General features: G+C 36.4%; 2 protein-coding genes and 1 long non-coding RNA gene across 3 annotated transcripts; 2 read left to right on the forward strand and 1 right to left on the reverse strand.

Moving 5' to 3' along the window:
• The first annotated feature begins 939 nt into the window (after window positions 1–939).
• On the forward strand, window positions 940–4,826 carry LOC109064890 (serine--pyruvate aminotransferase-like). The gene is made up of 11 exons (XM_042772361.1): window positions 940–1,285; window positions 1,823–2,015; window positions 2,128–2,192; window positions 2,312–2,412; window positions 2,754–2,824; window positions 2,984–3,068; window positions 3,181–3,279; window positions 3,572–3,641; window positions 4,026–4,121; window positions 4,212–4,340; window positions 4,424–4,826. Exons 1-11 carry the CDS (start codon window positions 1,031–1,033, stop codon window positions 4,529–4,531), a joined length of 1,272 nt encoding a protein of 423 aa, XP_042628295.1. The 5' UTR covers window positions 940–1,030; the 3' UTR covers window positions 4,532–4,826.
• A 464-nt stretch (window positions 4,827–5,290) lies between these two features.
• On the reverse strand, window positions 5,291–6,750 carry LOC109064891. The gene is made up of 3 exons (XR_002013464.2): window positions 6,292–6,750; window positions 6,049–6,170; window positions 5,291–5,439 (listed from the first exon to the last, which is right to left on the reverse strand). It is a non-coding gene; the product is annotated as an uncharacterized LOC109064891 (long non-coding RNA).
• Window positions 6,751–9,441: 2,691 nt separating this feature from the next.
• Window positions 9,442–11,261, forward strand: LOC109064889 (peroxynitrite isomerase THAP4-like). The gene is made up of 5 exons (XM_042772376.1): window positions 9,442–9,598; window positions 9,864–10,017; window positions 10,111–10,220; window positions 10,593–10,696; window positions 10,887–11,261. Exons 1-5 carry the CDS (start codon window positions 9,574–9,576, stop codon window positions 11,001–11,003), a joined length of 510 nt encoding a protein of 169 aa, XP_042628310.1. The 5' UTR covers window positions 9,442–9,573; the 3' UTR covers window positions 11,004–11,261.
• The last annotated feature ends 111 nt before the right edge of the window (window positions 11,262–11,372 follow it).

An 11,372-nucleotide genomic window follows, 5' to 3' on the forward strand; every position in this document is an offset into this window, starting at 1 on the left:
CAGTTAAAATTTCCAAGTAGTTTTTCACAAGCAGCACACCAGTTGGGAGGCCCTCTACCTAGACATTTGTTTAAAAATACGTTTTTTAATATAGCTGTTTATAAACATTCAAACTAAAATATCAGAATTTTACAAATAATATGTGCAATAGTCATGTCTACGTTAATATGCCTGTCGATCTAATACCATGTGAGGGACAAATGAAATGTGAGTTAGACTTGTGTGTACTTGTGTTTTTCTTCACATCAGCCAATCAACAGTACTGAGAAAGGTACACTCCTCCTCTGAGCTGGTAAACAAGTGAAGAATGAATGAATCAATAGAGCACCTCACAAGAATGTAAACAAAAACTCACTTTTTTTCTCTTTATTTGTCTGATTATTTATTTGTTGTTGTTGTTGTTCAAATGCGGTCCTTATGTGCTTGTATATTTTTCTTTTTACCTGATGAGGGCCAGACATTAGGGTTTTTCAGCTAGCCTCACTTAAATAGTATCAAAATCATTTACATTATCTCCAAATCTAAAATGTGGATAAATACAGATATTAATAAAAAAAAAAAAATTATGCAATGCTGTATTTAAATCCCTTGACTAATCGACTGCAACATATTGTATTCTCTCAGCACAAGGCAGTTCAACTCTGTGAAAAAGTTCAGATAAACACGTGTGTTCTGTGTATTTATGTGAGGCGTCAGGAAACTTAAGGGTTAAAATATTGATTCAAAGACGAAAGGACGAAAAAACAAAAACATACAGCCTTACATTATGTAAGGGTTTACAGCCTTACATAAACCCTCTCTAACTTAAGGCTACCAAACTTTTCTATTTTGTTATCCTGTTCATAATTTACTTATATCCACCTCTGGACCGTTAGGTTATACCTTGTTTGGAAAAAGAAGGGGCGGGGGCATTTTGTGCCAAAAGCCTGACGCATGTTGCTCTGTGTTCTAGGGGTCAAATACCCGTTTGTTTAAAATCCTGGACAAACGCAAAGTTTTGTCTTTCTAACCAACAGCAGCGAGAGGAAACATGATGCCGAGGAGTGTCCTATCCCGGTGTGCGCGCTTGACGCAGCAGGTGCCTTTGGAAAGCGCGCGGTCCACTAAACACGGCGTCCACCGCGGGATGTCCTCTGTGACCATCCCGCCACCAGCGTGCATGCTCCGGCCGCTCGAGGCTCCATTTCGGTACCTGTTTGGACCAGGACCATCCAATGTGCCGCCTCGCATTTTAGCGGCAGGAGGGAGACCTATAATAGGTCACATGCACTCAGAAATGTTCGGGGTAAATCTTACGCTACATTTTACGCACAAACGCCTTTTACGAGTGTAACATGGGTCGAAGGCAAACAAGGGGTTGTAAGGAAATCTAGCATAAAACACACATGCCATGTAGTAAAAAATGAAATACATCGCGTTAATAACAATAATTTAATACAATACATTTAAAGATCTCATGTAGTGAAACCTTTTTTTTTTTCAAAAACGTCTTTATCTTTAAATACTTATGTATTCTATTTATATAGAATGTATTACATTTATATTCATATTCAAAACGTGCCTTTCTATGATATGAGCTATATAATTAATACTTTACATTTTTAAATACTATAAGATCCTAAAACAAATAGCTTTTTTAAGAAAAATGACAAACTATTCATGACAGCATTTCTATAACAGCAACAGAATCTCCAAATAGATGATTAATAGGTCTAGACCAAAAAGCTTCATATATTGATGGCTTGATTTTAGTATCAGACCTGCCTTTGGAAACTTGGATGTTTGGAGGATTCTAACAGTCCCTGCACATATTTTGTCATAGATAATGAATGATATCAAGAAGGGAATTCAGTACGCTTTTCAGACCAGTAACAACATGACACTGGCCATGAGTGGCTCTGGACACACAGCGATGGAGTGTGCAGTCTTTAACATTGTGGAGCCTGGAGAAAGTGTTCTCGTTGCCATCAATGGAATCTGGGGAGAACGAGTCGCAGAAATTGCTGAGCGGATGGGTATGAAACTAATAATAAAAATAAAGCCAGCTCACTGTTTTCTAGAAATTCATCCTCATTTGTTGAGAGTATGAGAGCACGGTTATTCTTTAACATCTTTCTGTTTTCCCAGGTGCAAAGGTTCACACCTTGTTTAAAACACCTGGAGGACATTTTACAAATGCAGAAATTGAACAGGTGATACTGTCCTTTCATTTTTTAGTGATGTGTATACAAATGGCAATTCCTGATACCACTGTATGTTATATGACTAATATGCTCTATAACCAGCATTTGTCATTCTACACATTCTACAGGCTCTGGCTAAACATAAGCCAGTTCTTTTCTTTCTCGCACATGGAGAGTCATCATCTGGTCTGGTGCACCCAGTGGACGGTGTTGGTGATATTTGTCACAAGTAAGAATATTCTACAATCATTAAGCTTACTGTGTGACTTCTATAGTACTTTTTTGTAAAATCTTTCATATGCTTTTTTTAAAGCATTCAAGATTTTCTGATTGGTGTACACACTGTAGAGATACACTTCTGACAGTCAAGTATTTGTAAAAAAAAAATTAAAAATAATTAATTAATTAATTAATTAATTAAATATCCGAGAAAAATGTTCAAAGAATATAAAGGCAAAAAGTTTAATTTCACACAATACAGAAAATTATTTTTAAGTGATTATTTTAAAGTGAAATGTCTGTATTGTCTACTGTTCTTCCACGTTCTCTTGCATGGTTTTGTCTATACAGATACAACTGTTTGCTCTTAGTGGATTCAGTGGCGTCATTGGGAGCTGCACCACTTTTAATGGACCAACAAAGTGAGTGGATCAAAATATGAAGATTTTAAATATGTAGTTATATAAATATGAAGTTATATGAACATTTAAAGATGATGTTATATATCAAGCGCCTATTCTAAATCTCTGTGTAAAAGCATGTGGATTGAATTCAACTGTTCAAACCTTCTTCCTTTGTAGATATTGATATTCTGTATACTGGTTCCCAAAAAGCTTTAAATGCTCCACCCGGCACAGCACCAATTTCATTCAGTGAAAGAGCATGGTGAGGAGAAATATTTGTATATGAGTATGAGTATGTGCTTGCCCACATCGAATCATTCAAACAATTAATGGAATCCACTAACATTATCCATTTCTTCTCAAATGTGACAAAGCCACAAGATGTTTAACAGGAAAACAAAGCCAGTGTCCTACCTCCTTGATATGACCCACTTATCCAATTACTGGGGCAATGACGGCAAGCCAGAAAGAAAGTAAGTATTGTAAATACAAACTGTTGCTCTTTCGAGACCTAGTAGAGCATGGCTGCAAAACTCAATTCCTGGAGGGCCACAGCCCTGCAGAGTTTGGTTCCAACCCTGCTCCAACACACATACCATGTACTGTATTTTCCAAATAAACCTGAAGGACTTGATTACCTGGATCGGGTGCATTTAATTAGGGTAGAAGCTTAACTCTGCAGGACTGTGGCTCTCCAGGAACTGAGTTTTGCACCCCTGTAGTAGAGGACTTGAGCTGTCTGAAGTTAATTAAATTGTGTTTCAGGTACCATCACACAGGACCTGTGTCTGGGTTCTTTGCCTTGAGGGAAAGTCTAGCCATCCTTGCTGAAATGGTTGGGGCTTTTTTTTTTTTAAAGTAAACATTTAACACCTTGCTTGTCATAATAATTCACTCTTCAATGGTTAACCTTTTGGTCCCAGTGTCTACAACTATATCTGCCGATACCTTTTTGTAAGATCTGAAATCAAACTCTTTTGTCTTTACCGTCAACTTTATTGATCAATTTAAAGCATCCTTGCTGAATAAAAGTTTTAGTTTCTAAAAAAAAATACAATAAAATAAAATAAGTAATTGTCTGACTGACCACAAACCTTAGAATGGTAGTGTATATCCGTTACAAATGTATACATAGTATGTTTGCTATTAAGCAATTACTATATTTGAATATATTTTTTTAAATGACTGATATCTAAGAATTCTAACATGTCTGCTCAAGGGTCTTGAGAACTCATGGAGTCATCATACAGAAGTTGCAGAGTATCTCTGGAAGGGCTTGGAAGACCTGGGCTTGAAGCTGTTTATCAAGGACAAGGTAACTGTTGTTGACTTCACTTTATTAATTCTGAGAACAATAATATAACCTAAAAGAGAAAGCAGTTCAGATATATATCCATTCCTAAAGGATCTGAGATTACCCTCCGTCACCACCATTGCAATCCCTGAAGGGTATGACTGGAAAGAATTGCTGGCTTACATCATGAAGCATCACCAAATCGAGTTTACAGGAGGTCTAGGGCCCTCTGTTGGCATGGTGAGTAAAAGCTAGTCAACAAGGCATGACAACACAGCATTCAACTACATGGCTGAATAATTATCCCCTCAACTGATTTCTAGGTATTGAGGATCGGGCTCATGGGATACAACTGCAACAAGGCCAATGCTGCGATGGCTCTTGCAGCTCTGGAAGACGCTTTAAAGCAGTGTCGAAAATCCAAAGCCTAATGACTAACTGTTGACCTGTATATTTTTACAGTTTCATATGGTGATGCTTGTAGTGCGAAAATTACACATTAATGTGAAGAAGAGTTATTATATATGATGCTTCATAACGGTTGGTATAATGAGGAAGAATTTTAGCTGATTAGAAATTGTACATTATGTCTCCTATTGAACTAAACCAGCTGTTTTCAACGTGTTTCTCAATGTCCTTTTTAATGTTTCGACAAGCACCACTCCAGCACTTGAATGACCTTTATAAAAACGCTATGAGAAATAAATCATAAATATAATTTCATCATTTGGGTTTACAAAGCATTTTTATTTATTCTCCTTTTGAAAATTATGTTGAATATGAGACACATGAAGCCAAAACAAAGTTTAACAGCATTTACCAAATTTAATTTGGTATTAAAATAAAAATAGTGCTTTGGCATCTCCAAACAAACAAAATAAAAAGCAAAACTCAAAGCATCTGAAACTCAAAAAAACATTTCAGACATTTACATTAACAAACTGCCAAAAAAAAAAACAATTTCATGAACAAGAAACAAATTAAATAAGTGTAGAAAATTAAAAATATTCCAAAATCATCTTTGAATATTTACAACTCAAAGCATTGCCAGAATCATTTGAACTTTTCTAAACATAAACCAGCTAGGTATTGCAACAGTTTCATCATTCTCCCACAAAGTGCCTTTTCACTTTGGCTGCTGGGAATATAGTAACTAATTGTACCAAAAGTATGTGTGATTGACCTTCCCCTCTGCATCCTCATAAAGGATGATGAACTGCTCCCCTTCAAACTCCCAGTCCAGCACTATTTGTCTACTGTACATTTTTACAGTAGAACTCACACATCAGAAGGGATGCTGAGCCTCATCCAGCACCGTCAGAGTCATCATGCAGCAACCCTGGAGATATGGAGCATGTAAACATTGATGTTTTTATCATTCCTTGATAAAGGAAGCAAGTTCAGGAAATGCATACAGTTGTGGACAATTTTTTACACTTTGCAGGATCTGCAAAATGTTCATTATTTGACCAAAATAAAAGGGATCATACCAAATGCATGTTATTTTTTTAGTACTGACCTGAATAATAGACTTCACATAAAAGACATTCACATATAGTCCACAAGTGAAAATAATAGTTGAAACTGTATGTAAAATTTTGAACAACTGTGTCTCACTAAAATACACAATAAACAGTGTATATTTGTCTAATACAATACATATATAGTAAGTCTTGCTAGTCTGCTTCATCGGCAGCATATTTTCTGCCATTGCTGCATTCTCATGTTGTAAAGCCAGCTGTCAACTCAAAGTGCATTTAACTTCAGACATCTAGTATTTGGCCTTGTTTATTTTCCCCATTCACACAGCATGATACTTACCGATCTATTTATAGACAGTATCCTAAGAATAGCAAGCCAGAACTGACCAAACAGTCAGTTCCAGGGAGAAATGAAGTCTAAATAAAGTGGCCAATGAGTGTAAGAATCAGGAATGAATCATAGGTACCTCAACATCTCCCTGCAATCCCTCTGCTTCCCATGGAAGACTGATCTTCGCCACAGGCATGTGCTCGGATACATTTGCGAAATCAATGGTGATTAACTGCACAAATACCCCTTGTGACATCACTGTGAAGCCCAAGAACAATGTGTGAACATTCATATTATTCACATCATATATCAACAGTTTGATATATCATGCTCATAATTTGTTGAAAATCAGACTGCGACAAAAATATTATATATTTACCTCTCCTGGTGTACAGTGGGGGGAAAGGCTGACACATGATTGGCTAAACTGGATTGTGAAGCTCAGTGTGCAGAGTGTATCCATGGCGACTACAGTCAGGGTCCACAGCATTGTCCTCTGCAGGTATGTACTATTGATGTGAACAAGCATACTTTATGTGTTAAGGGACTGTGTGAGATGTTATCAACTTCATCAATGTACTAAATAACCATAATAACTTAATAATTAAGTGTTTTGTACCAAAATCTTGACCAAAGGAGACTTTAAATCAGTTTGTGGAAGTGCAGTTTGATCATGATGAAGGCAATAATTGGAAAATTATTTTCCAATTGCCCTACAAGCACCACCAATGAACATAAAAACAACATAGATTAAATATTGACAGGATGTAAATAACGTTTTCAATAATATAAAGTTTGTATTTTTTGAAGATCTGAATGTTTTATATTAAGGATACACCAATATACATTTCATACATAGATGTATGCTTAGTATGTATAGGCATAACATTAAGAGTCCTAATATAAATGAAAAACAGGGAAATAAGCTAAATAATTTAATATCCAATATCAACCCATGCAGAAAAACAACTCTATTATGGCCTGATAACAAATATAGTACCAAAATACTGTGTTGTGCATCCCTAAAATACTGAAATTATTTAAACTTGGCTAAATACATCAACATACCCGCCAAAGTCTGATGATGATTCCTTTATCAAACTGCAGCAACTTCACACGCCTGTCAGCACCAAAGAACGACCAACGTCAAGTTCTTTGCAAACCTGTCTTGCGAATCAGAGAGCGTCACCTTGGCCTACACATTAGATGCATAAGTCAGATGAGTGTATGTATTATGCTTCAGATTCTTCAGATGTGTTTCTTACTTGTCTCCTGGAGCTGGTGAAGCTGGATACTTTATTCCATGAAACTAAAGGCTATTAAAGGGTTAGTTCACCCAAAAATGAAAATTAGACTGTGTTTTACTTACCCTCGAAGCATCCTAGGTGTATATGACTTTCTTCTTTCAGACGAATCCAGTCGGAGTTATATTAAAAATTGTCCTGGCTATTCCAAGCTCTATCATTGCAGTCAGCGGGTGTTTCTGTTCAACCGTCCGCAAGTCGTCAAATAAAGCTCATGCATTCATAATAAAAAGTGCCGCAGAAGGCTCTGGTGGATGAATAAAGGCCCCCTGTAGCAAATGTGTTTTTGTAAGAAAAATTTCCACATTTCAAACATAATAAACAATTTTCTCTTACTTCTGCTGACTGTCCTACACTGAAGCAGTTCCAGCAGTTTGTTTTTGCAACGTATGAAAAATAATTATAGGAGCAAAGAGGCCCTGATATATTTCAAACAAAGTTCATTTTCATTCTTCATTGTCGGGGCAAAAAGAAGTTTGAAAAGGCTGAGCTATGGTATACAGTTTTCAAACATTCCAACACCCCCACACTGCTGGAGGCGTGGTGTAGGTTAATGTAAACATGTGTTGCGACATGCATGCGCGTATGCCCTAAAGTGTAGGCAATCTAGGTGTGAGATGGGCACATGGGGAATAATGGTTAGAATATTTTAGGAGTCAAGTATCATGTTTGCAATACAAAAGAGCCTTTATATGTCCATAATCAGTGCTTTAAGGGAAGTGTGAATGTCTCATAGTCTGAAAACTGTAGCATGATGTGGAAAATGTGGATAAATTGTTACACCTTTTTATATTTTATGTGGTGTCATGATTTACTTTTGATAAAAAAAAGGTTTATTATTGTTTGTTCGTTTGGCATTTCATTTATTGTATACCCTTTAAATTGGCTTACTGAAAGAATAACAGCAGCAGCAGTATGGTGTAACATTGATTTGAAACACATGTATTTGGTACTTGTTACCTTATATCTTTACTCTTTCTTTTCATTCTTTTCATGGCTTTGGAAAACTTGTCTCAGATGTTTCTCTGCATTGTTTTTTTGCATAACTCCGGGTTTGTTTAGACACCAAGCTACTTTGCAATTTCTTTCTAGGAATTAAATGTTTTATTCACTGAATATTTAAAGTATGTGCGCTAGCGATCGCACAGGTGCAGATATATCTGTGCCAGCTCAGCTATTCGACACACTGTATTTATGTTGCTAGTGATAGGAGATGTTGTTCTGTTGCCTAACCTCCGTTGAATGAGATATGAACCGGAAAAAAAAATTGCAAGTCAAAGCAGGTGGAGTTTCAGAACACACCCACCGACTGCGTAACCGCCACGGACCAATGGAAGCTCAAAGGTGTTTAGGAGCCAAAACGAACTCCCCAGAAAGTTCAATTTGGTGAGCTGTTTCGAACTGCCGAAACAAACTCAAAACAAACTTTGTTTCGGCCTGATTTTGTTCTAAATTACGTAATATCAGATTTTGTTTGAAGTATATCGGGGCCTTTACTTTAGCAAAGGAAAACCAGTCTCCTCTTGGATATACCGAAATCCTCTGACATTTTTCTTTACAAATCCTCTGTTTGTACTTCTAATTTGTGACTGGCATTTTGTTTGTTCTCTCTCCGCATTCGTCACTAATCATGCAGTCATGCAGGTGTCTTACATCATCCGCCATAACTGCTTCAGTGTATGACAGTCAGTGGAAGTGAGAGAAAAGTGTTTATTACATTTGAAATATTGATATTTTTCTTACAAAAACTCATGGATTCCCTACAGGGGGCCTTTATTCATCCCCCGGAGCCGTCTGCGGCACGTTTTATTTTGAATGCGCAAGCTTTATTTGACGACTTGTGGACGGTTGAGCTGACTGCAATGATAGAGCTTGGAATAGCCAGGACAATTTTTAATATAACTCCGACTGGATTCTTCTGAAAGAAGAAAGTCATATACACCTAGGATGCTTCGAGGGTAAGTAAAACACAGTCTGATTTTCATTTTTGGGTGAACTAACCCTTTAATTCATTTCTTATTTACCATTTTGTAGACAAGCCTGTTTTAAATTTTGTTCTAACTTTCTGTTCTAACTTTATATAATACCCAAATATACATTTTATATATATATTAATGAGATAATAGTAAAATGTGTAGTGGAAAATAAAAAGTGTTCTCAATCTTTGTTCTTCAGCTTGATCCGCGTCAAGTGTTTAGTTAGAGCGCCTAATAACTACATCTCCCAGAATTCTTAGTGTCAAATCAGGAAGTAGATACTCACTATTGTGTTGGCAAAGAGTTCAACCTAAGCGCGATATACATTTAGTGTCATTTATATTGCTAAAATTCGTGCTCATTTGAAAATATTCAAGCGGAATGTCATGCCCATTCAATCACTCTGGTAGGACAACATGATGATTCCATTTAAATTCATAGACACCTAATTTGTCTTATTTCTAATGGTTTATTATTTCCGAGCTGTCGTCAGTAGGTCAAACGTCAAATGCATTACCATAAAAAAAATAAATTAAATTAAAAAACCCGGGAAAAAACAAACAAAAAAACAAGCATTAAATAAACCGCAGGTGCATGAGAATGTGAACATATTTTATATCACGGACAAGCGTGCTTCGAGGTCATTTAAACCGCCGTCCGTGTTTCCGCAGCGGAGCTGAACCCCGCGGTGCTGCCGCTGGACTGGCTCCTGGGAACCTGGCAGTCCGATGAGCCAGGAGAGGGGTCCTTCCCCTCCATCACACCCTTTCGTTACACAGAGACTCTTCATTTTTCACATGTAGGACAGCCTGTGATCAATTTTATGTAAGTAACAAAACAACCCAGATTTTTAATAAGTTTGTACAGTGTTCTGACCCACACGCAGACAGTCAGAAATTATTTATTTACTTATTTCAGGTTTAATGCTTTCCATGCTGAGAGCAAAAAGCCACTTCACAGGGAATGTGGATTCATCAGGCTTCAGCCAGGTACCAACAGGGTGGCCTTCATCATCGCACAGAACTCAGGTGTTTGATTTACTTTAAAAATTCTGTCATCTATATTCAGCGGTGGGTAGTAATCTGGATTATGTAATCAGATTACTCTGATTAAAAATTATACATATATATATATATATATATATATATATATATATATATATAGAATTCTGATACGAATAAGAAACAAAATAATTCTATTCAAAAGGATTCTAAAAATAATCAAAAAGTAGTTAGAATACATTATTTAAAATGTGTAATCTAATAGATTATATTACTAACTACAAATATTGTAATGTCATTTGTAGTCATCAACAAACTACAAAGTTGAAATTAATCTACCCAGCACTGTCTATAGTGCCATGTATGTTTTTTAAAATCACCTGTTTCTACCTCTTCCAGGTCTTGTGGAGATTGAGGAGGGGGAACTGACTGGACAGCAGCTGACTCTGCACAGTACTTCCCTGGCTAGAACATCTTTTGCCAAGCAGCCTTATGTTCAACAGGTCTCATAACACATACTGTTTGACTTGCGCCTTGTCAAATTAATGAAACAATTAGCTCTTATGTAGCAATATTTTCATAAAGAAAATATATTCAGCGGTGAAAATGATGAAAATATGGCTTAAATTGTGCTGAATTGGCCTAATTATTAGAATACATGTTCCACTAATAATTTCGAATAATTTTGATCAGATCTCCAGGCACATCCAGTTGAAGCCGGGTGGAAGGCTGGAACAGACGATCTCTATGGCACTGGAAGGACAGCCTCTGACGCAGCATTTGCACATCACTTACCGCAGGACTGATTAACTAGCTGTCATGTGGGAGGAAAATGTGTTTGTGAAAAGCACTTGTACTAATGTACTCGTCCGACACAAAATATTGATGTTTTATACATAGCAACCTGCAGGTGATGGTAATATATCTGTTAGTAAGAATGTTATCTAAAGTAATAGATGTGTTTTGACCCGTCTTCCCAACAAAACAAGTTCCGCAAATATTGTTACAATATATAAAGGGGTCCTTTTGTATTATGTATAGCAACTACAATAAAAGTATGAAAATCTAGTTTCAGATTTAAATTGTTTAAAGTTTGTTCATGGCAAACTTTGTATAAATTTTCTCTCCAGTTATAATTTAAGAAGTTTTTAGTGTTTATATGTTTAATGGTATTTCATT

The sequence above is a fragment of the Cyprinus carpio genome, chromosome A2, assembly GCF_018340385.1.
Source record: "Cyprinus carpio isolate SPL01 chromosome A2, ASM1834038v1, whole genome shotgun sequence".
Lineage (NCBI taxonomy): Eukaryota > Metazoa > Chordata > Actinopteri > Cypriniformes > Cyprinidae > Cyprinus > Cyprinus carpio.

Excerpts from the sequence above, each read along its gene's own strand:
- LOC109064890 (XM_042772361.1), top strand. The coding sequence starts at position 1,031 with ATGATGCCGAGGAGTGTCCTATCCCGGTGTGCGCGCTTGACGCAGCAG. Across the intron at positions 1,286-1,822 it reads TGCACTCAGAAATGTTCGGG|ATAATGAATGATATCAAGAA; the intron begins GTAAATCTTACG and ends ATTTTGTCATAG. Across the intron at positions 2,016-2,127 it reads AGAAATTGCTGAGCGGATGG|GTGCAAAGGTTCACACCTTG; the intron begins GTATGAAACTAA and ends CTGTTTTCCCAG.
- LOC109064889 (XM_042772376.1), top strand. The coding sequence starts at position 9,574 with ATGTCATGCCCATTCAATCACTCTG. Across the intron at positions 9,599-9,863 it reads ATGCCCATTCAATCACTCTG|CGGAGCTGAACCCCGCGGTG; the intron begins GTAGGACAACAT and ends GTGTTTCCGCAG. Across the intron at positions 10,697-10,886 it reads AGCAGCCTTATGTTCAACAG|ATCTCCAGGCACATCCAGTT; the intron begins GTCTCATAACAC and ends AATTTTGATCAG.